This window comes from Phaenicophaeus curvirostris, chromosome Z (genome assembly GCF_032191515.1).
Source record: "Phaenicophaeus curvirostris isolate KB17595 chromosome Z, BPBGC_Pcur_1.0, whole genome shotgun sequence".
Lineage (NCBI taxonomy): Eukaryota > Metazoa > Chordata > Aves > Cuculiformes > Cuculidae > Phaenicophaeus > Phaenicophaeus curvirostris.
In genome coordinates this window covers 15,228,105-15,252,601 of record NC_091431.1, presented here as the reverse complement: position 1 = coordinate 15,252,601, position 24,497 = coordinate 15,228,105, and the positions used below count along the sequence as shown (strand labels likewise).

Below are 24,497 nucleotides of genomic sequence, written 5' to 3'. Positions count from 1 at the left end.
CCTTGATTTGTAAAAAGAAATCAGATATGTGATCACAAAGGTAGCTAACAATGGTAGTTTTAGTATAAAGGAAGGAGGTTTATACTCCACCATCAGACCAGTCTCCACTGGCTGAAATTGGCCCTGCCAGATCTCTTGTGGTTTCGTCCCTAGTTTCAGCAAACTGCCTTCCCACCCTTGCATCCACAGCCGTCCGACCCTGTTTGTGCATCTCGGGCACCAGGCTCCCTGCCTGAATGCAGCCAAGTTTCCCCAGGGGCTCAGTCAACACCACTGCAGCTCCTGCCCCTCCATCCTGGTGGGGTCAGGCAGTGGGGGCAGCAGGAGGCACAAGGATGCAGATCCGTGCTGGAGTCGGGGACCACAGATGCTGCAGGGCAAGGGGCAGGAGCAAGAGGCGGCAGCGGGATAACAGCACGGCTGTTTGAGAGAGAACTGCTGTCCTCAGCCAACCCTTTTCTGGGTGCCCTCAGCAGCCATGAGCCCAGTATCCTCGCTAAGGCTCTGGCGTCCCCTCTGCTACCACTGAAGGTCCACAGTCTTGACCTCAGCTCCTCTCTGTAAGCTCCTACTAAATGTGAGGGATATTCTCAATCACAGGCATTTTTACAAGACACCAATGCAGAATTTCTCCTTTTCCCCACCACTCTGTTTCTGGCAGCTTTCTCTCCAAAGCGCTGTGTTCACCAGGAAAGAGCCCAGGACGCAGAATGCAACAGGACTGTAAACCCAGCAGCAGACCTGAGGAGGAACAGTGACGTCCAGCCCCCCAGAGTGTGCTCATCTTCCCCTTCAGGGATGACAAAAGCCCCTGGCACCAGTGGCACACACAGTGATGCCACACAGCAACCAGCTCTGTCACTGATTTTCTGTCTCTTTGTGGATAAGGACATCTCCCTGAAATTTTTTCTCTTTCAGGTGCCCCCAGAGTCGGCGCAACAGTGGCTCTTCCCCTTTCCAGTGGCAGAGGTAAGGGTTTCCCCGGTCAGGAGGAGGGCTTGATGATAAACTGTGACCCAATCCCAGCGCTTTCTGAAACACACAGACAAGTGCCTTCTCCTCAAGAGGTTCTGTCTCCGACCACTAGGTCACATTGAAGCTCTCTGGCTGGACCTTGGCAAAATCCAGGGCCAAGGACCCAGGACCAAGTGTCCAAGGACCGAACCCACCACAGCAGATGGTGATGGGGGCACCCACAGCTCCATCACATCACACACACGCAGCATCCTCCCCATCCCAGCTGCACATCAGCGCACACTACCACACCCCTGCCAGAAAACAGCTCCCACTACCTTCATCCCGCTTGCGCTTGTTGCTCTCCGTGCCAGGGGAGGTGATTCCCAGGATCCCGCTGATGGAGTAGGATGATCCAGCAGAGTCAGTGCTGACAGAGGACACCTGGGTCACGGATCCTGTGGAGGCTGCAAGGCAAGGCCAGGAGGTCAGAGGACACGAGGATGTGAGCACCAGCCCACCCAAAAGCCATTGGCCCCTGTGGCAATGCCAAGATGGGCTCAGGAAGAACCCACACACAGCCCAGCAAGAGCCCCATGGAAAGATGAGAGCAGAGACACAGCTGCCCCTCCATCCCATCACAAGGCTCTATTCCAGAGGAACGGGGATGTTCTCCCTGCAGAATCCTCTCTCCACATCCCGAGCGAGGTACAGTGGGAAGGTGCATCGCTCCAGGCACCACCAGGTGATACACCAGCCTGTGTGGTCAGAAATGTGGACAGAGCTGCAAGAGAGCAGCCTCCACCAGCAGGGTCCCCGTCGGCCAGCCTCCTGGTGCAGGAACCACCGGGATTGGAGCAGCATGCGCTTGCTGGGCTTGGTTTGATACCTGCATCCCACTGGCCAACCTACCAGCCTCCAGACAGTGAGGACCTCTGGGAAGATGGATTCAGGGATGGCTGAAAGGCCCAGAGGCTCCCCAAAATATGAATGAAATCCACTTTGCTTTAACAGATCCCTTGGGAATGGGTGCTGGCTGTGTCTAGCCACATGGGAGCTCATCCATCGCAGCCAGCACATCCTGGAGATGCCAGCCAGGTCTGCAGATGCTGTGCCCGTCTGATGCTGCAGGAGTTCAAGGCTGAACACAAGCAGGCAGAGGAGACAGCACCACCAACACCTCCATCTGCTCACAGCCGGAGCCTGTGCCGGCACATCACCAGGTCCTGCAAAGCACCGTGCACCCCTGCACACACAGGGTCCCCTGCAGGACCACACTGATGACCCCAGCCACAGCCCACACAGAGCAAACCTGTCGGGAATCTCTGCTGCCTTGATCATCCCCAAGCCCTAAGAAATAGGATTTCCCTTCTCTGTCTTTTCCTCTAGCAGAGACAGCCCTTAAGCCACCACAGCAAAATGACGGACGCTTTTCCTCCTCTGGGATTGTTTTGGTGTTTACCAGGACTGCATTGTGATTGCCTTGTCAGGGCCAAAGGCTTCGTGCAGCTCTGTGCCCACACTCTGTGTCTCATGGTGCCAGCCCAGCCTCACTGAAGGAGGCATCCGGCATTTATCAATTCGCAGGCAACAGCGCGAAGGCAAAGAGGAATCAGGGCTCGCTCCCTGTCTTCCTTCTGCATGTGGACCCAGGGCTTACCTGTGCCTCAGCAGCTTTCACAGAACAGGGGCAAAAAGAGAGCTCTGATGGAGCCCCACGATCCCTGCTGTGGCATGGAAGGGCTGTCCCCCTCCAAGAGCCACTGTCCCCAACAGGAAGGGCTGAGGATGCCCCCACATCCATGACTGCCCATCACCTGGCATCAACCACCTCAGAGCACAGCATCCCCCATGTGAGGGTGCAGCATCACCTGCCTCAGGGTGCAGCATCTCCCACCTCGGGATGCAACGTTGCTGCTCTGATGGCGATTTAAAGTTAGGGAAAGTTTTGCTACCTCTTCACTCAAGGCTGCAAGTGCACAAAGAATTATGGAAGGGATGGTTGATAGATGAAAAAAACACATTCAAAACTACTTACTGACTAATGGTGCAGAAAATGTTATGAATAAGTATCTCTTTCTTGATTTATTACTTTAATTATCTGACATTCTATAGACCCCCATTAGTGGGGTTTTTTTGGTTTAGATTTCAATTTTCTGTCTCATGGTGAAAGCTATTTATCATAATAATCAGTAAAATTCAAAACCTTTTAGCAGTATTTATAAAATTCATTTACTATGTTCAGCCCTTGGAGAATGACAAAGAAGGTGCATTAGCACGTGTGCTGAAGTGTTTTATGCAGAATTATCTGTCCATAAGAATGATTAAAAGTTCTTTAGAATATTTGTAATCCATTATGCTATTTTTTTAATATAAAAAAAAAGTTTTCCTTACCTATGCTGTGGCTGGAGGCTGGGACCTGCTGGTTGGGCGGCTGCTGCACCTTTGTCCGTATGATCCTGTGTGGGATTGAAAAGAAACGACTGCTTAGCACTAAGCACGCAACTGTGGGGACATCAAGCACTGTATTTTCAGCTCAGGGCACCTACATCAACACAAAATTGCCTTTCTGACTGTTACCCCCTCGCCACCCACAGAAAGGACGAAGTTTAGCAGATGGATCCATGTTCCTGGTCCAGCCCCTGCCACCAGGGATGCCTGGGTAACTGATGCCCACACGCTCCTCCGGGTGGTGCAGGGTTTGATGGTTCAGTGCCTTCGAGGACCTCATCTACACCGCCCAGGGGAGAGATACCCACTGCTACCTGGGCACCCGCAGGGCCCAACACCCTTTCCTCAGGGTGCTGGGCACTTCTGAGCCCGGACACCCCAGCAGGCAGCGATCGGCACCCTCGGGCACTGGGGCACATCTGGAATGCTGTTCCCAAACTACCCCATGTCCTCACCCAGCTCAAGAACTCAGACATCTCGGAAAAGAAGCTGCTTGGCCAGATTAATGTTAAAACAAAAACGTGCTGGTTTAAATGCTAATTTTACAAGCTGGGTTACATCGTTACATCTTCATCGCCGGGGACAGCCCTTGCTCTGATTTATAACGATGTCAATCAGGGGAAAGTCAGAGATGCAGATGAACTAGGAGGGATGCGCTGTGTGCAGGACAGAGAACAGCTGCCGAGTGGAGCTGGAGAGATGCTCACCTGCCGATGCACTGTGAAAAAGAAAAAGACTGGGTCGGAAACACCTCTGGAGAACACAGAGCTTTGCCACTGACCACAGCAGGATCAGAATGGGATAGAAAGAGGCACAATGCTCATTCACCACGCGCCTCCCTGCCTGTCGTGGCAGCAGGGATGCTGCAGGAAGCATTTCTTCTCTTTTCACTTATCAACCCCCTCTCCCGTTTCTGCCTGCCATGAATTCGGAAGAGGAGCAGAGCGGAGATGGAGCTGGCATGGGGATGCATCCATGGGAACAAACAGCAGTTGCTTGCTCAGAAGTCACAGCATGAGCGGGTACTGGAACCACCAGTGGTGACTTCTGGCCCCATCCCAAAAGAGGACATACTGCCACCCTCTTCCCTCCCATCCTGCTGTGAGGTCCAAGGGAGGCCGGCAGGGCTAGGTCTGTAAGAAAGCTCCAGCTTTGGAGCGAAACTCTGGACCAGACATCTGCATCTCGGTGTCCAGCAGCGAATTCCCTGCCAGGGTCCGGAGCAGCCAGCCCGGCACAGGGGTCAGAGGGAGCTGCACGGGCAGCTGGGGTGCAGCCAAAGACCTGGTGTGCTGCATCAGCAAGAGTGGGAACAAGCACCTCCACAAGTCTCCTCATCATGGCGGCGAGGGAAGGATGTCCAGGGCCTCCTGACATAGAAATGTCTTCATCTCCAGAGGGAAAGAAGACTGGAGCACTTCAAAGCAGCTGGGCAGCTCTCAGCATATTTGAGCAAAACTAATCGCAATGATTAATTAAGACTTAATCACACAGAGTTGCTCCTGCTGCGGAAGAGTGGCCTATTATTAATATTAATTAATGTTATTAATTAATAATAATAGTTATTATTCACTCAGATATGGGGTCAGCAGCTCAAATCCATCTGCTAAAAGGCACCCTTGGCAGCAGGGATGTGCTAAGCACAGTCCATCCCAGTGACTCTGCCATTCTCTGAGAGCACTGAGACGTCCCTGAAGGGAACAGGACAGTCCCAGGGGGTCTCCTCTCTCCAGTGGGAGGGCAGGGAGCAGCCTGGTGGCTCCATCTTCCCCTGCGCAGGAATGCCAGCTGCTTGGCTTCACCTTCCCTGCAGCAGGACAGGAACCGCACTGCACGATTTCCAATGAGTCCAGGTCTGTGGCAACACAGCAGCACCTGATTTGCACCTCGGAGGGGAACAAGGGCATCGTGATCGGGGGTTGCATACTGGAGGCGCAACATCCTACCAGCAAAGCCTTGAATCACACACTTGATTTTAAATACGAGGATAAAACCCACAGACTGCAACATGGAACTGGGAGGATTTTGTGTTAAAGCTGAGTGTTTTGATGTGAATTCCGGGTTTCTTGTCACAATAGCTTGGTCTGGGTTTCCAAGATGTGCTTCCTAGGCTGGCAGAAACAATTCTCCAGGTAAACAGGCTGACTCCCATGCATTTCTAAACAGGAATTTCACACCGTTAAGAGAAGGAAAAGATCTTAGCTACAGTCTCAAGCAAATGAGAAAGAACAAGATTTCTGGCCAAAGAACTTGGTGGTGGGTCAAGACATGGGTTTTTGATACAATGGCAGCGGGGTGGACATGATCAGTGTGGAAACACGCAAGGACACTGGGAGTGCTAAAATATGGAAACTGGCTCAAAACATGTCTGGAAGCTACTTAATCTCTCTTTTTCCTCAATCAAAGATTGCCCTTTGGTAGTTTTGGGAAGGATGCTTGAAGCCCTGCTGCACAAACACGGCACTGCTCACAGCAGCAATGCTGCTCACGTGGCAAGGCTCAAGTTGGCTTTCATAGAAGCAGAGCTTGCCCTTAGTTATTTGAGGTCAGCCAGGGTGATATTTTCCTTTATTATTCCTAGTCTCTACATTATTCCTCAAATCCTTCTTAAGACTGAAAATGCCATGTCCGTAGGGTTACTGCACGCTGCTCTGGAGTCCCAGCGAGTCTGGAGCTCCCAGCCAGCTGCAAAGACTGCGCGAAAACTGACCCATTTCTGCATTTATCCATGCGAGCGCATGACTCAATGGCAAAGCAGACGCACCACTCTCCGCTAACGCCGGGGAAGCCACTCCAGCTACTCAAGCAGCAACTCCATGAATGCAAATCAGGTTGGGATGGCCAATAAAAGAATATTGCATCAATTTATTTCACATCCGTGGACGCAGATGGGACTTTATAGTGTGCTGCATTCGAAGAATTTGCATGCAGTCGCACAAGTGAAAAGCGTCTCACCAGCATGGTGAGCCCGAAGCCCAGCACTGGGCACACCCCGACAGTGGAAGGGCTCTGATTGCCAGAGGTGTGGGCTCATGGGAGGCTGCACAAGTGCTCTGCCTTCGAAGTATTAATCCCTTACTATCTGTCTGGCAGGGCTGGAGATGTATGAGAGTGTTTGACTGGGGTTTTAGACACCCAGAGGGAAGCGGTGTGGCTGCAACGGCAGCAGGTCAGTTAAGTTCCAATCTTGCCCGGCAAGGCTGGGGCAAAGCTCCCAAAGGCGGGACTGAGACTTCAAATGAGATTCTCCTGCGTTTTATACAAAATACAATTCAGGGCCACTTAAGCGCGTCTGTGGAGCAAGCAGGCAATCGAAATTCCCCCAGTGATAGCTGCGATGACAGTTGCAGCCACGGTTCTGGGCCACCTTCGGCAAAACCAAGGGGTGTCAAGAGGGCAGAAGCGCTACCTGAGACCCACACCTTGGGTTCCCCCCTCCGGGCACCCAGGACTTGCCTTTTCCCAAGAGACTGCTGCCTAGCCCGACAGCCACCCAAGGTTCCTCCAGGGAAGCCAAGACCACTGAATCCGGACTCCGAGGAGCAGAACAGAGGGCTCACTCGAGCAAACATTCCGGATTGTCACCAGCGAGGACTGCAACTCACAGACTGGGGAAAGGACGGGAAAGAGGCAGCAGAACCAGCTCGTCCTAGGAAATGCTGACAAGACGAGGTGCTTTGCCAGTGGAGGTGAGCCCTTCAGCTGCTCCTGAGCCACAAACGCATGGTGGAAGCAGCACACAGCCCAAAACACCCAAACTACTAACAAACAAGGGGGCAGCAACAGCGCTTCCACGGGGCATCCCTCCCCAGGACCAGACAGACCTTTACCTGTTAATGGAGCTGACACTGGGCACAGTGTCGTTGTCACACACTCGCTCGGCGAGGAGTCTATCCCTGATCTCCCAGGCAAACATGGTGGGATTTTGGCGCTTGTATTCTGCAATTTTCTCAACGACTTTGGGTGTGGCGACCTTTGGTTTTGATCCTCCGATCACTCCAGGCTTAATGCTCCCAGTTTCATAATACCTGGGACAACATCCAAAACAAAGCCTTAGTTATCACAAATAGACAGAGAACATGCTTCCAGATTTATAGAGAACATAATTTCAAGGTAACCAGACCCCAGCAAATCCTGAGATACATCTTCACTTCCACATACACATTTTCTGCCTATGTAGTGCTTTATCACCTAATAGATTAACTTATAGTAATTGGAATTGGGCCCTGGGATACAATATATATTTTTCCGTAATAGCAAGACAAAAGAAACAATGCAAGATTAAAGGGCACGCCGGGATCCAAAATTAACTGAAAACGTATGTTATTAATCAGCGGTACTGGCAATAATAGAAACAAATCACACCAAAGACCACTTTTTGCGATGAACTCTTTTGTTGTAAATTACTGTTCCTACAGAAATTCCCTGTCACTAATATCTACGGCTTGTTATCATTTCATAGTGAAATGAAGGCTGGGTATTGCATTTTATTTGCACCTCCGGAATAAATATGCCGGCATATCTTTTCCCCGTTTTATGGTTTTAACATGCATATTATTTTTTTAACAGTTAATATTTTTCAAAACGTATTCTTTTTAACATCATGCTTTCAGTAGTTTCAGGCAAGACTTTCAAGGACAAGGGAGCTGCTCTGGAGCGGTCCAGCTGACGACGGGGTGGGTTTTGGTGACCAGTCCCATGTCCTTCCCTCAGGCACGGCATCTTCACACAATCCTGCTGATGCCACACCAGGAATGGACCCCGAACCCGACGGAAATCCACCAGCTTTCTTCACACGTCACTCACACCAGTGACACTGCTTTGTGGTAGTGTCACAGATGAGATCCCCTGCCCCATAAGTCTCCTGTTTTAATAAATAAAGCTTTGAAGATGCTGCTAAGAGGAGTTGCATCTTATCCAGTGAAAGGAGGCTGGGCATGAGACCATGCTGCTCCGTGTGGTGCTGTCAAGGAGCACGATGCACAAGGCGCTCTCCTAGCCCTTCTTCGTACCTTGCAAATTTCCTCATTGTCAGATAAAAAATAAATCCTGTGCCTCCTTGCAGCAACTGCCCCAGCTGTGCTGGTGCCCTTGTCCTTTCTGCACAGGGTGGACCTCGACTTTGTGAGCCATTTAACTGATACCCAGAGTACTACACACTCCCTGCAACTGAAACATCTCCATTTGGCGCTCTGCACCCGCATTTCTGGTAGGCAGCTCAGAAAAGACTCCCAGCTAAGAACATAAGCCTGCTTATTAATATATTTTCTCTGCAGCTACTTGACATAACCATTATATGAAAAAATAAATTAATTCCCCGGTCTTTCCAGCGTGAGTGGAACGCGAACATCCTGCGCAGCCCAAGCCTGTCTCACTGTAAAACACAGCCCTGTTCATCGAATTTCTGCCAGGCTGCCGGTTTTCAGCCTTTCTGGCAGGGCTTCATGTGCGGGGCCTGAAATTCCTTTAAAGAGACTGATACTGCGTTGTTTGTAGGTGTTTCCAGATATTATGGATGCAGACGTGGATCAGACCTACTAGTCTCCTCGAGTGACTTAAGCAAGACTAGTAACGGGAAGCACCAGGTGTGAGAGAAGGATTAACCCTCCCGCTGTCCCTAAATTCAGCCTTGTTAGAGAGATTTAGGACAGGGAGGTTAAATTCGGTGTCTCCCATGCTTCCTGAGGAGTTGACAAAATGATGGCAAATGTGGTTCACAAACCTACCAAAACCTCACGGCCCTGGCCCCAAAACCTTGGCCGTGGCACCTCTCCTGCAAGGAGGGCGTAGAGGGATGGCAGACAATGCCGTGAATGCCACCAAAGTCACAATTTTCCTAGTTCCTGTCAAAACAACGGATTGTACAAACATTCCTCGATGTTTTTCTCCACTGGCGCCTCGTTACACAGGGACACGGTGCCTGTGGAAACGACCCCACAGCGCAGGACAGCCTGGCTGAGCCGAGCATCAGCTGGAGCTGCGCGGAGGAGGTGGTGTCTCCTGCAGCTGGCTCTCCACGGTGGGTAAGCCAGGATGGCAAAAGCCATTGCGGCCACAGCGCTGCGGCAGCGGACAAAGCCCTAGTACCCTCTGAGCAGCTTGACGTCCACTCCCAGATCACCTAATCACTGCTCACCCGTCTGCCCTCACCTTCTACAGCCCTGCAAAGGCTCACACATGCCAGAGAAAAGACATGCTCTGTACGGGAGGGAGCAGGATTGGGTACAGACCCTTTTCCCAGGGAGTCTTGGAGCGCTCGGTGCGGCGGGACACAGCACTCGGGTCACGATGCCATTGACACCCCGCTCCTCTTTGCCCTAGCAATGATCCTGGGTGCAGCCGAAGGGCCTGCAGGCTGCACAGCACCAGCATCCCTGACTCGCCTCTCCATTTAAAAGGCAAGGATGGCTGCAGCCCGCTTCATTTTTTGCACATCAGGTCCAGGCCTTTTGGTCCCAGCAAGCTGCCGATGCAGGTGGAGAGTGGGCATCCCTGTGGTGCTCTCCTCCGAGGGGTGAGAGCTTCACCCACATGGCAACTGCTAGTTCCCTGCCTCTGGATGCTTTGTAAGGCTCTCTCAAGAGCTGAAAAATTCCAAATGTAAGGATTTATCATAAGGACTCCTGTTTCTCGCACGCACACACAGACTCCCACGAAAAACACACACACACAGCTGCAATTACAGTGACATTTTACCCACTGTAATTATTAGTTATGAAAATAATGAGCTATGAAATTCCAATTTATTGTTGACAACTTTAATGACAAAGCTCTGGAGCCTGACTCTTTGCCCAATAGTGCAAAAACATCTAATGGCAGATCTATCCGAACTATCAACAGGGAAACCACTGGACATTTGCCTGGGAGGCAAATAAAGTGCCCATTCCCTGTGCACTGACGGGAATGGGTGGCGAGTCTGCCGCAGCGGAATCACTGGCCAAACCGCACCAGCCAGGCTGGGAGCAGGAACCTGCACTAGCAGCGGATGCAAAGCCCAAAACGAGAGAAACAGTCTCAGATAAGACCCAGGGAAAGTTTTCCTCTATAAAACAGTGAAGGCATCGGTGTCTTCAAATGGACATGTGTGTGGGATGCAGGGGAACCCATCTCTCTGCAACGAGGGCGTGAGAGAAGGAGAAGGGATGCTGCGCATAGCCTGCACGCGGGCTCCTGCGGCTCTACAGGCTCACCGTGCGGCTGAAGGGATGGCGTTCACCACCCAAGGCCAGCATCGGCAAGAGGGGGCTGTGGGGAGATGAATGCCATGAGCCACCAAACCAGGGGCCTCTGGCTCGGCCAAGTCAGTCTGGGTCTGACTGCTTAAATTGCCTTTGAGAGAATGTAAACGTTTCTAATCCAGGCAGATCTCCTGCGTGATACTACAAAAAAATGGCCTTATCCCTCCTCGTAGCTGCGCTACATCCAGGAGAGCAAAGCGGTTACATATTGGAAAAGATGGCAAAAATAATAATAGTGAAAGTAAAATTCTAAACAATGACATTAACTGTGAAAGCTTAGTTAATAGTTCAGGAATTATCTCTTCCAGATTACTGAGAAAAACACAGTCTAACAAAGAAAATGTTTTCCTTAACGTAGGTTTCGCAACTATCTCAGAATACCCGGAGTCCAAAACCATTTTAACGCTGAAATCCACACAGATTATGTTCAACTGTGTTTGCAAGATACAAAGAAGCAAGGATGGTATTTTCCACTTGAATCTACATGAAATTTTAAAAGGAAATAAGGAAATTACGTGCTTTCAGAGTTTAATTTCCTACTGCCACAGTGTTTTGAGCAGCTCCAGCCTCAGCAGAGGGCTGCTCCCAAAATAGCTGAAATTAAGATGGTGAAGAGTTACTTACGGCATTCTGTGCTCTAATTAAGAACGGGTTCCAGCACGAGAGTAGAAAAAGGTGCTGAATTAAACAGTGGGATAGATTTCAGAGTGGCCTGAGCAAGTGAACACTCGCAGTGCTGATGCAATACCTAACAGTGTTACTGCTAAAAGAGAGTCGTCTTCAGAAAGCAAAACGAGTAACTTCCCCAACTTCTATTTTTGTCCATTTTACTGAGGATGACTCCCAGATCCCCCTCCTTGTTCTGAACAGGCAGGTCTGGGGTATATGTCATACATAAAGCAAATACGCCCCGCATGGCATCTAGTACTTTATGTCAGAATTATCTACAAGAGAACGTGAAAGGGGCAAACCAAGATGTGCAAAGAACAACACATTTTCCCCACATCAGGCATATAAAACCTCGAGTGCTCAGAGGCTGCTCTCCTCACTGGGCTGATGGCCGGAGGAGTCTATCACCTCTGTCTATTTGCAGACCCCGTTTCATGGACCGGCACGGACACTTTTTCTCTTGACGGACACAGAAGGATTTGCCGTCCCGCTCTTTACCTGCCAAGTATTTTGCTGACGCAGCCGTGGCTGACGCGGAGCTGCCGGGAGATGTCACACGGCCGGACCCCTTGGTGGGCGAGCTCCACGATCCTTTGGCGAACGACATCTGGGAGGGGGCGGCCGTTCACAAAAACTCCCCCCAGCTGATTCACACCTCCATGTCCTGAAACACACCGGGAAGGGGGAGATGGGCAGGAGAAGGAGAGCTGTGTGAGCATTTCAGATGTTTCTGCAGGGCAGAACCCCAAGCCCAGCGGTACCCAGAGCCAAGCATCGCCTCCCCAGAATCGGTCCAACCTCCAGCTGCTTTTCCCTGGGACCCGCAGCATGAAGGCAGTCGTTGCTGCCGCAATGCCACTCGCTGGAGGGGAGGATTCTCCTGCCTGAAAGCAGATCGAGCCCTGCGTTGGGAAATGGCCGGGGCAGCCAGGCAGTGATGCCCGGCTCCGTGGATGCAGCCACTCTCCTGCCGACACCGGTGTCCAGTGTCGCCTGGCTGCCAACTCTGGGGGCCAGGCCTGGAGGAGAGGCTGCTCGTGAGCCTTGGGCCGGGAAACCGACTGGAAATAAGGCTGGGTGATCGCTCAGCCTGCGCACTGTGCCTACGCACAGAAGGGGTACCCGGCATTAAACACAGAATGGGTTCGTCTTTTTTTTTTTTCCTCGAATGCTTTGACTTTATCAATAGCAAAAAAAACACAAACAAACAAAAAAAACAACCAAACCAAAAACAGAGCACAATGTCTGCTCTTACAGTTTACAGCAGTCTTGGTACTTGGTAGATATGATCCCACAAATGAAACATGAACATCAAGGCAAGCCCAGTATATTATACCTTTTCTAGCAGATTTGCACTGTTCACCTTTAGCAAGGTGAATCGTTTATCTGCAGGAAACGGGACCCACTCAGTAGTGAAACTGTGTAAAACCCATGAATATGCAATAATCCCATGTACCAACCGAGAAAATACAATTAACCCCCACGTTGTTAATCATCCAAACTACTTAGATTACAGAGGAGTGGAGAAACTGAAAACAAGCAATAGGGGCAGCACTGATGTTAATTCTAGAACAAAAATAATACAGAAAATCTCTCTGTTTGCACAGGGCTTGAACGGTGCTGAACAAGCTGACAATCTAAACGCCTTAGTGTTAAAAAAAAAAAAAAATTATATAGAGCTATTTTTATTTAAATCCGGTCACTTCACCATTGATAAACTGCTGTCAAACTCTGCAAACACCTTCTAAAACTGTCAGGACACATAATGAATCCACATGAAATATGTGATTGCTGAAGCCAGCTAAACCCGCGGCGTGCAGACAAGTGTCTGTGCTGCCTTCGCCGCTGTGAGAGGGAGACCCCGGCCTCACAGACCCCTCCTCAGCCCCTGTGCAGGGAGCAGACCCCGGCGCTGGGGGGAAGCTGCAGCCGCAGCAGGGGCAACTCCACCACCAAGGCGTATCGGAGCAACCTGCAATGCTGCGGTCAGCAGGACCTCGGGATTCTCGGCTGTTACTGGCTTCAATTGCACAAAATCGTGCACAGTGCGTCCAGTATGAATGGGGAAGTTGGGGGGAGAAGGGAGGGAAAGTCAGAAGGGGAAAGGAACAAGAAAAAGGAACAAGGAGAGAAGAAAGAGAGAGAGAAAGAGAAAAAGAAAGAGAAAGAAAGAAAGAGAGAAAGAGAAAGAGAGAAAGAGAGAGAGAAAGAGAGAGAGAAAGAGAAAGAGAAAGAGAAAGAGAGAGAGAAAGAGAGAAAGAGAGAAAGAGAGAAAGAAAGAGAGAAAGAGAGAAAGAAAGAGAGAAAGAAAGAGAGAAAGAGAGAAAGAGAGAAAGAGAGAAAGAGAGAAAGAGAGAAAGAGAGAAAGAGAGAAAGAGAGAAAGAGAAGAAAGAAAGAGAGAAGAGAGAAAGAAAGAGAGAAAGAGAGAAAGAAAGAGAGAAAGAGAGAAAGAAGAGAGAAAGAAAGAAAGAAAGAAAGAAGAAAGAAAGAAAGAAAGAAAGAAAGAAAGAAAGAAAGAAAGAAAGAAAGAAAGAAAGAAAGAAAGAAAGAAAGAAAGAAAGAAAGAAAGAAAGAAAGAAAGAAAGAAAGAAAGAAAGAAAGAAAGAAAGAAAGAAAGAAAGAAAGAAAGAAAGAAAGAAAGAAAGAAAGAAAGAAAGAAAGAAAGAAAGAAAAGAAAAAGAAGAAAAAGGGAAAGTAAGAGGAGAAGGAAGAGAAAGAGCAGAAAGAGGAAGCCAGCGGGCAGTAGGACACGCGTTTCCTCGGGGAAGGGTCTGGTCTCGGCGGAGCTCGCAGCCCCGGAGCCCGGTGCTGCCCAGTCCGAGCGCCCCCGGCCCCGGGGAACAAAGGCCCCGGGACCCTCCCCGTCGGGCCGGGGCTGCGGGGGGGCGGCTCCGCTCCCCGGGATCCCGGGACAGGTCTCCCCGCGGCGAACGGGGCCGGAGCGGAGGCGCCGGGGGGGCGGTTGTTTTTCCTTTCGTTTCGCCCCGAAAATTCAAGCGGGAGGCGTGGATTTGGCGCGGATGCCGGGATGGGGATGGGGTGGGATGGGAATGGGATGGGGCTGGGTGCCGCCCGGGGGACCCCAGCCGCGTCCCCCCGTTTCGGCGGCGGCAGAGAAGCGAAGGCGGGGGCGGCACCGGGGAGGGAGCGGGGAACGGGGAGAACGGGAACGGGATAGGGGAACGGGGAGCGGGGAGAGAGGGGAAAGCGGGGAAGAGGGCAGCCGTGGCGGGAGGCGAGGGCGTGGGGAACGGGAACGGGGAGCGGACAGAGCGGGAGCGGGGAACGGGGAGAGGGAAACGGGGAGGGGGGGGTGGGGAGCGGGACCGGGAAGAGCAGTGAGGTCCCCAGCGATCGAGGGGAGACGGAGCGAGGCGCGCAGAGCAGCCCCGGCGCTGGATGGTTTATTCCGCAAACAAATTCCTTGTAGCTGCGGGGCTGCGGTGCGCCGGGAAATGAGATTAGTTCTACCTTAAATTTCCCCGCAGCCTCTCGCCGTAAATGCAGCGTTTAACTCACCGTGAGAGGAGATGTCATTTCACATAACGCTGTGCTAATGGACAAGTCTTCCCGACCTCTCAAGCACAACGAATCCCACCGCTCCCGACCCGGGAACTTCGCGTCCCGCTCCCCGCGCCGGGCTCGGCACGGAGCCCTCGAGCCTTTGGATGCTCGGAAGGAGAAAAACAAAAAAATCTTCCTTCCAGCCCCACTCCGTGCCCTTTATTTGTTCGCCTTTTTTTTCCTTTTTCTTTTTCTTTTTCTTTTTCTTTTTCTTTTTCTTTTTCTTTTTCTATTTCTTTTTCTTTTTTCTTTTTCTTTTTTCTTTTTCTTTTTGTTTTTTCTTTTTCCTTTTTCTTTTTTTCGTTTTCCTTTCTTTCTTTTTCTTTTTTTCTTTTTTCTTTCCCTTTTTCCTTTTTTCCTTTTTTCCTTTTTTTCTTTTTTATTTTTTTTGGTGGGCGTTTTTGGTTGTTGTTTTTAATTAACAGATATCAAAATGTTGAAATCGAGCAAGAAAATCGCATAGCAAACTTTCCCGTTTGTCGGAAACAGCGGGCGGCTTTCGTCGTAGGGGTTTCATTTAGGGGGAAAATACGTATGCGTAGAGATAGATAGATAGATGGATAGATAGATAGATAGATAGATAGATAGATAGATAGATAGATATACACACACACATATTTATACACGTATCTATGCATTACTGTGCGTGCACCTATAGAGACGGATACATACACGCACAGTTAGGAGCGTTTCGACATCTACGAATCTATTTAAACGCATATTCGCATTGGCTCTTTCTCTACGGTAAAACCAGCCCCGCACACGCCCGCCGCCCGCAGCATCATCCCCGCAGAACCATCCCCGTGGAGCCGCGGCGGATCCCCGTCTGCCGGTCGGGACCCGCCGTCCGTCCGTCTGTCCGGACTCGGTGTCCGCCCGGCGGCGAGGGGGAAGTTGCAGGAGCCGCCTTACTTACTGTGCATCGCGGCGAACGGGTCGTGCTTACAGTGTATTTCCATCGGGGCGGCCCGGGGCGAGGAAGCAGCGGGGACCGACCCCAAAAATACAGCCAAAAAATAAAATAATCAAAAAAAAAAAAAAGAAAAAGGGGGAAAAAAAAAAAGAAAAATCCAAAAAACGAAGAGTCCCGGCCCGAGCGGGGCCGCGGTGTCCAACAGCGCCGGTGAGCGCGGCTGCCGGCGGCTCCGTCGAGGGCGGCGGAGCGGCCGCCCCGGGCTGCGCCTCTGCCCCCGCCGCTCCCGGTGCTCCCGGTGCTCCCGGTGCTCCCGGTGCTCCCAGCGCTCCCGGCGCTCGGAGGCGGCGGAGGGGCGGGCGCCGCGGTTCCGCTGGCGGCCCCGGCGCTCCCGCCCCGACGGCTCTTTGTGCTGGCGGCGCCGGCGGCTGCGCGGGGCGGCCGGGGCGGGGGGCGGGCGCCCCGTCGGCGGGGCTCTCGGTCCCGGGGCGGCGGCGGCGCCGCGCTCCGCCCGTGCCGCCCCCGCGCTCGCAGCCACTCGCGGCGCCGGGCGGGGCGGGGGGGGGGGGGGGGTGTGGGGGGGCGAGAGGGCGGGGAGAAAAGGGGGTGTAGGGGGGTGGGAAAGGTCGGGGGAGGCCGGGCTCGCCTCCCCGCGGGACCGGGGCCGCCCCGTCAGCGCTCGCCGTCCGAGCCGGGGCGCCGGGGCGGCGCGCCCATCGCCCCCGCCGCTGCGGGACCGGGGCCGCCGCCGCCGCTCCCCGCAACCGCCCCCCACCCCCCACCCTCCGCCCCCCACCTTCCCCGTCGGCCGCCGGCGCCCGCCTGGCTCGGGCGCTACGCCCCGCGCGCTGCCGGCCCGCGGCGGGCGGCGGGGGTCGTGGCGGGGGCGGGAGCGGGGCGGGGCGGGGCGGGGTGGGGGTGGGGGCTCCGCCGGCCCCCGCCGCCACCGCCCGCCGGCCCCGCCGCCGCCCCGGGACCGAGCCCCGCGGAGGAGGCGCGGCGGGCGGCGCTTCAGCACCGCGCGGCTGGACAGCGGCGGCGGGGGGCGGGCCCGCCCGTCACTCACCCGCGCGCGGCCAATCGGAAAAGTTAAGTTGCCGGCGCCGCGCATTGGCCGGCGAGGAGCGGCCGCGCTGATTGGCTGGGACGGGGGCCAATGGGGGCGGGGGGGCGTGGCCGGGGAGGGGGCGGGGGTCCGATGGGGCGGGGGCTCGAGGCCACGCCCCGCGGGGTGGTTTGCGCCGGGGGGGACCCCCGGGGGGCACCTCCCCCCCCCGACGGCCTCGCGACCGTGGGACCCTCGACGGCTGCGTGGACCCCCGAGGGCGCCTCCCTGGGCTGCAGCCGTGGGACTCCCTCCCTCCCTCCCCCCCCACCCCCGACGGCCGGACGAATCCCCCCGCCCCCGGGCCCGTGGGACCCCCGGCAGCCATACACGGGTCACAGAACCGTGGGATCCCCGACGGCCGGACACGATTGCCGGAGCCTCCTGTGGCTCTGAGACCCCCAAGGACTGGTCGGAGCCCCCGGGGCCGTGGGACCCTACAAGAGCTGCACCAACCCACCCCCCCTTCCTCCTCCCCCCCAGCCCCCCAGGCCCTAGGACCTCCTACAGGGACTCCTGGGACCCCCGACGGCAGGACAGTGAGTCCTGGGACCACGGGACGGCCAGACGGCTTAACTGCATCTCCCGCAGTCCTAGAATCCCCGACGGCACCTCCCGGATGACCAGATGGTGCCTTGGGGGACACGGGACTCCCGATGGCCACACACAAGTCCTGGGGCAATGGGGACGCCTCATGACCAGATGAAGCCTCCCATGGCCGTGGGACCCCAACAGCCAGATGGACCCTCCCGCAGCCCTGAAATCCACAACAGCTGGACAACTTCTCACACAGCCGTGGGAACCCACAGCGGCCGGGCAGAGCCTCAGGGGCTCCCCTAAACGGCCAGGCACAAATCCTAGAACCATGGGACTCCCAACATCTGGACAGTGTCTCCCGCAGCCATATGACCTACTGACGGCCACACAGAGCCTCGAGGAGCCCCGGGACACCCGACGGCTTGACAGCATCTCCTGCAGCCACAGGATCCCCAAGAGCCCGTCAGAGCCTCCCGGGACCCTGGGATCCCCGCGATGGAGCCTCCAGTGACCCTGAGCCCCTCAACAGCTGGATAGCGAGTCTCGAGACCACGGGACTGCAGACAGCTGGACCACATCTCCTGCATCCGTGGGACACCCTGGCGGTCGGCAAGATCCTCCCGGGTCCCTGGGACCCCCGACAGAACCTCCCACTACCATGGGACCCTGACAGCCGGATGGAGCCTCCAGCAGCTCTGGGACACCCGACGGCCGGACGAAGCCCCCCGCGGCCGTGGGACCCTCCCTCCGCGGCGGGGGCCGGGCGGGCCGGGTGAGCGCTGGGCCGGTTTTCGTTGAACGCGAAACTCCGGAGCGCGGCGGGGTCGGTTCCCCCCGCAGCCGGGGCCGGGGGAGCCGTCGGGGGATGGGGAGTTCAGGGCTGGAGGGGGCAGAGCGAGGGGAGGTGGGCAGGGTGGGCACCGTTCCCTGCCTGTCCTCCATCCCTGCCTCCATCCCTCCATCTCCCCCTTCTCCCCGAAACCCGGTACCCCACGGGGCCACGCTCGGGGATGTTGCCCAGCGGCGACAACGGACTCGGTACCTCCGGTCCTGCCGGTTCTGCCCGCATTCCCTGCCCACCGTGCCCGGTCCGAGCCCCCGGTGCCCCCCGGTGCCCCCCGGTGCCCCCCGTGCCGCCGCTCCCTCCGCCCCTCGTGCGGCGGCGGCGGCGCCATGAAATGCTTTATCGATTAAACGATTATTCAGGCGATTTAACTAACAAAAGGCCCCATCGATCGCTTTGGAATCGCATTCAGCCACCGAGCCGCCAGGCCGCCTCCTCCCGCCGCCTCCCGAACGGACTCGGTCCCGTCCCGGTCCCCTCTCCCACTGGGATCCCTGACCCCGCTCCTGCTCCTGCTCCTGGCCCTGCTGCAGCCCCAGCACCTGCCCCAGCCCCGCCAGCGCTCCTGCCCCTCCCCAGCTTCTGCCCCAGCACCTGATTCTGCCCCAGCCCCTGTACCTCTCCCTGTCCCAGCGCCTGCTCCCAGCCCCCCCAGTCCCTGCTCCCAGCCCCAGCCTGTCCCAGCCCCAGCCTGTCCCAGTCCCAGTCCCAGTCCCAGTCCCAGTCCCAGTCCCATCTTGTGCTCAGCCCCAGTTCCAGCCCCTGCCCCACCTGTGCGGCCGGCCCGCGGCGTCCCGTAGGATTTCTCCAGCTCCATCCCGGCTTTTCAGGACTCGGAGAACGGACAGAGGGAAAGTTTCCACTTCCAGGCGTTATCGCCTTTCTTTTCCTTTTTTTCTTCCCCCTCGTATTTTCTTTTCTCGTTTGTTTTCCCTTTTCCCGTATTTTTCTTCTTTTGGTGTCTTGTTTCTTCTCTTCTGTTTTGTTTGAGTTTTTTTTTCTCTTCTGCTCTTTTTATTTCTTTTCTCTCTCTCCTCCTCTTATTCTTGTTATTTCTTTTCCTTTTCTTTTCTGTTCTTCCGTTTTCCCTTTTATTTTTTCTCTTTCTTCTTTTCTCTATTTCTCTTTTCTCTTTCTTATTTTCTCTTTTCTTTTTTCTCTTTTCTCTTTCCTGTTTTCTCTTCTTTTCTCTTTTCTTTTTTTCTATTCCTTTTTCTTTTCTCTTCTATTTTCTTTTTTCTCTTCTTTTTTTTTTCTTCTTTATTTTATCTCTCCCCCCCCCTTTTTTTTTTTGAGGGGCTCTTGCAGGTTGGAATAATTCAACTCTTCCGCTCCCCGCCGAGCTTTTGCAGCTGATCACTGAGCTGAAACTAAACGTTTTAGGTGGAAAAAAAGCCTCTGAAGGAACCGTGAAATGATTAAGAAACTAAAGAGCTCCTCGCCATGTGAGATCATGTCCTGTTCTCTGAAACATCACAAGATGTCCCCAGACGCAGCCCAAACCCAAGAAAACTCTGACATCTGTTGTGGCAGGAATCGAAGCCCCCTCGCACCCAGGCGCTGCGGCGGCGGCTCCGGCGGCTCCGGCGGCTCCGGCAGCACCGGCAGCACCGGCCCCCGCCCGCTCTGCCCCCTCCGCCCCGGCTTTTCAGCCTCTCGGACTTCCCCTTCGCGGCCGGGGGGGACTCGAGCCCCGACGGGACGGGAGGCAGCGGGGGCGGGACGGGCCCGCCCGAGGCGGAGAGGGCTCCGAGCCCCTGCCCTGCCCCACGCCCCACGCCCTCCGCCCTTCGCCCCTCGTCTCTGCCCTTCACCCCAGCCCCTCGCCCCTTGCCCGTCACCCTCCACCCTGCCCCTCGCCGCTCGCCCCGCGACCCTCGGGGCAGCCCGGGAGGACGAGGTGGGGGGATTCACGGGGCCTCCGTCGCTCACAGCTTTATTTTTTTCATCCAAGGGGATTAAAAAAGTAACGGCGCTGGCTTCCCGAAGGACACAGTGACCGGTAGCCCCGGGCTTCGGGCGGGGAGGGAGAGGGGAAGGGGGCCGAGGCGGGGCGATGCCCGGGGGACGGTCCCGGTGCCTCCCGGGGCAACCAGGCTCCGCGGAGTGGGGGACGTGTCGGATTCGGGGATGAAGGGCCGGGTACCGCCTCTCATCCCAAGTTCTCCCCCTCTCCTGGCCCCTCCGAGGGCATCGGAGGCACCGTCGCCTCCCGGGACCGGCGGCCCCACCGGGACCCCCGGCCTCTGCCTCTCGCCCTCCTGCTTCCCTTTTCACCAACGATTCTTCGCCCTCATTTGCTTACACGAAAATAGCCGGAGCCCGCTCGCCGCCCGCCCCGAGGCGCTGCGGGATGCTCCTTCCCGGCCGGGACGCTTCTTCTCTGTGGGATGCTTCTATCCCGGATAGGAATGGCTGGACTCGATGATCCAAGGGGTCTTGTCCAACCTGGTGATTCTAGGATCCTATCCCTCTGCGGGATGCTCCTATCCCGCTGCGGGGTGCTCCTTCTTCTCTGTTGTGTGATGCTCCCATCCCTCTGCGGGATGCCCGGGTGGAGGCAGCCCCCAGGGAGCTGGCAGACCCCCATCCCTCCGCATCCCTTCCTCCCCAGCCCCCTTCTCTCCCCTCCGCGGCCCCAGGAGCGCTGCCACACTTCACGCAGCACGAAAAGCACTTTATTGAACCCAAAATCAGGCCGCGGAGCTGCCCCACTTGCCCCATCCCAAGGCATAGTCCCTGGGGGGCAGCGTTTCGGGGAGACCCGCATCCCGAGGAGGGGGTCTGGGATCCCCTGCCGCATCCTTGAGATAATCCCTGGCAGCTGGATCCCTCTGCTCCCAGGGAGGGATCTGCTGCTGGGGCACAGATTCACATCACACCTGACTCCCCCCATCCTGAGGGAAAGGGACCCTCAGGATGCAGCCCAGTGTGATGCGGTGGCTACGGGCAGGGCTCCTGTCCTCTGCAGGGCTGGGGCCACCTCTCTGGGTGCTGCTGTGCTTCTGCATGCGGTGGGAGAGAGCAACGGCACCGCAGGAATCGGGTTTTGGAGCTCTGCGAGGACAGTTGTAGCTGCCTGCCTTCTCTGAAGGGAGGGGAGGATTATAAATCCGGCCTAACCTTTTGTCCTTTTATCCCTGGTGCCTACCGTTAGGAAGCCAGAGGATAACCTCCACCCCACCAGGCTTGCTTGACTGCTGTAAACTGAAGCGCTGCTCAAGGATCAGAGCAGATCGCAGCTAGAACACATGGAACTGCCAGAGCAAAGCGTTTTTTTCCCCAGGTACCCACCTGCCCTGGCCTTGGGCAGCCTCCCCTTCCCACCGTGTGGGGAGCCCTGATTTTGGGGGAGTGGAGGGGCAAAGAGCTGCACTGAGAATCCAAAGCCCCATTCCACCTCTAATGGTATTTGCATTACCACATTCCTATAAAACTCACTGGTGAGAGAGAGGGAGAGCTGCTGTGAGCAAGGATCTGCCCCTTGGCCTGGGCAGGTTTCGATGGTGGGGGGTTGTGTGCAGCTTTAGAAATACCTGCAGCTTCTCTGCAGCATCATGGTCTGTTTTTGCTCTCATATCTGTTGTTTTAAATTCAAAATTCGAGTGGTGACCATGGCCCAGTGTGCTCCCAGAGATAAAACTGAACTCTGAGACGGGTGTGCTAATTAGGCTGAAGCGGGTAAAAAGCTGTTTGATAGGCAGTGCTGTAAAGTTGAGAGCACTTGGGAAGCATAATCTGATGTCCTCGGTGATCTTTAGAGAGCTGATCACAGGAAGCCATCAGGAGCTGAGGCCTGAAAAATGAGAGCCTAGAGGAGAGGCATCCCACTAGCAGCGGTGTTTGCTCAGATGGCCCATGCAGAAGGTGCTCTGTGCCCCTAGATGAGCACCTGGAAACTGGGAATTACTGAGGAGAGATGTGAGCGATCCTGCCATTGTCCATTTCCCAGCCTGGCCAGTCCAGCATGGAGCAGAGCTGAGAAGGTGCAGTGGACAAACTCAGCGGGTTTTGTTTTCAAGAGCATGAGAGGAGGGCAGGAAATGCCGAGAGACTTCTCTTTTTCCGTCAATATGCGTTATCGCTTTTGCTCTGCCCTTGCCTACCCTCGGCTGCTGCCTCAGAAGTGCGGCCGACTGCACCCAGTGGCTTGGAGCTCACAGGGGATCCATCTCGGGTGTGCTCAGCAGCGAGAGCCACTGCTGTCCTGCAGCAGGGAGCAGCACGGCAGGGAGAAATGCTTTTCAGAAAGCACTGCCCATAGCTTGGCTGTCCCAAAGGCTGCTCCTTGCCTCCCCATTCTATGCCCCCAGGACTCTTTCCTCCAGCCCACAACCATGCAGTGCCAGGGCCCGAGCTGTCACAGATAAATTGGTGTCAAAGCACAAGATCAACCTAATTTTTCAAGGCAATGAGCAGCCTAAATCCTGCTCGTTTGTGTTTCAACAGCCTTGTGTGGAAGGGTTCAGGGCCACAGTGAACGCTTCAGTCCCCTCCCTCAGTCACTTTCACTGATCTCGAGTGTGGTTATTTTGATAGTTAAAAAGATACGGTATAAAAACTCAACTTTGCAGAACTTTCTGCCTGGTGACACGCTTACATGCACAGCTGAAAACGAGCCAGCATCTGAGGGAGGCCAAGCCGCACCAGATGCTGGCTTCTATGTCTTCCTGAGAGCTCTGTGAGAAACCCCCTCCGAGATTTCTGCAGTGACGTGGTAGAGCGAGGGCCTGGCCTCCTGGGAGCACAGCATGGCCGGACTGCAGAGCTCGGGCTTCCCCAGCCCCTGCTCCACAGCTCCGTGTCCTGCGGAAGGGCATGACGCAAAGGTGCCAGGAGCAGCAGAGTTGGTGCCCTCCAGCCCACGAGGCGTCCTGGCAGCTCCTCGGGATGGCAAAGTGCTTGTTTCGGATGCCACAGTGCAGGCAGAATGAGCGATGCTCCTGAGAGCAGAGTGCAGCGCAGAGGAGAGAGGCGCCCATGGGCTGTGAGGCCTGGGGGTGCAGAGCAGCCCCCGTTGTGCCAGGGGACCCGCAGCCCAGCTCGGGGTAGGCGGGAGCAGGGGAAGGTTGCTGAGCCCTTTGCCAGATGGGAGCGAATATTTGAAGTTTTCTTAATACATTTCTCATCCTACATTTTCAGCCGCCGCCTCGTAAAAAAGTATCAGTGCGTTTACTGTTCTTCTGACTGCCTTCTACTCATTGTGAGGGGAAAGAAAGCTTAATGTTTGGGGAAAGAAATGTCAGCAAAATAGCATCAATCTGTTTTTCACCAAGTTTGTAACACCAGCCTCAGAAGTGCAGTAGTCCAGGTAGAGCACAGAGCAAGACCCCAGCCTTGGCAGGTCTAGGTCAGGGGCCTCATGAAAAAGAACCCTCCAAGTCCACACTTTGCCACTGAGCCTGGACTTCAGCAGAGCCCCAGGGACCTGGCAAACAGAGATGCCCCGAGGGGCAGGCTGCAACCTCACTTCTGCATCGAGCTGTTTGGCTGTGAGGAGCAGCTTGCTCTCCTAAAAGCCCTGCTTCTCTCTCACTGGTCACACCCCGCCAGGGATGCTCTGAAAAAGAGGGACCCATTATGGCTCTGCTGCAAAGAAAGGGAGAATGAGGGGATTTTGATGGGAGCTCTAGCTGCAAAGCATCAGCTCTGCTACACAATGCCTGCTTTTCCAGCCTTTCTCAAGAAAGCCAGGAACAAAATTTTAACTCAAGTTCCTCCTGTGCTATAACTTTTGTGTCTGCTGCTGCTTTTAAAGCCCTGAAAAAGGTCACATTGATTCCTTTGCTTTGAGAATTGCTGGGAGAAGAGGTAGATGGGAAGATAGGAAGTTAAATAACTGAATAGTCTGGTTCCAGCAATTGCCAGCAAAGAGGAAAATACAGTTGATGAAGTGACCCCTTTGCTAGACATAAAAATGTCCAGGAAATGCAAGTGAAAGAGCAGAGGTTCAGAAATCTAAAGCTTTCCCAAGGCTCAGAAGGAGCCATACCCAGGGTATTAGTTATTATCTTTCCTAGATTAGGTTTCATGTTAACAACCCGATTCTTTCCTATTGACTGAAAAAAAGAGTGGCAGGTCACAGCCTTTGAACACATGAATAACTCGAACCAAATAAATAGTCAAAATGGGAAACTGGGAAGTGTTTGAGGTCCATCTCTGTCCAGAATCTCTCCAGATCAGGTGTTTAATACCTGCAAGAACACGGTACAACATTCCCC

At 54.7% G+C, this 24,497-nt stretch overlaps 2 protein-coding genes across 5 annotated transcripts in view; one reads left to right on the top strand and one right to left on the bottom strand.

Moving 5' to 3' along the window:
* The window catches only part of PAX5 (paired box 5), a 141,999-nt gene extending 122,791 nt beyond the window's left edge, over window positions 1-19,208 (bottom strand). For 2 of the 4 annotated variants that reach the window (XM_069881096.1, XM_069881098.1), the window contains exons 1-5: window positions 19,048-19,208; window positions 11,811-11,976; window positions 7,236-7,433; window positions 3,349-3,413; window positions 1,293-1,421 (exon numbers count right to left, since the gene is read on the bottom strand). In XM_069881096.1, the coding sequence (XP_069737197.1) occupies window positions 1,293-1,421; window positions 3,349-3,413; window positions 7,236-7,433; window positions 11,811-11,976; window positions 19,048-19,093 (604 nt within the window). In that variant the 5' untranslated portion in view covers window positions 19,094-19,208. Of the gene's footprint in view, window positions 1-1,292; window positions 1,422-3,348; window positions 3,414-7,235; window positions 7,434-11,810; window positions 11,977-15,793; window positions 15,843-19,047 lie in introns of those variants that run through there. The other 2 variants (XM_069881097.1, XM_069881099.1) reach the window with 1 other exon arrangement.
* POLR1E (RNA polymerase I subunit E) overlaps window positions 1-24,497 on the top strand; it is a 278,376-nt gene that overhangs the window by 37,205 nt on the left and 216,674 nt on the right. The gene's annotated exons all lie outside the window — the stretch shown is intronic.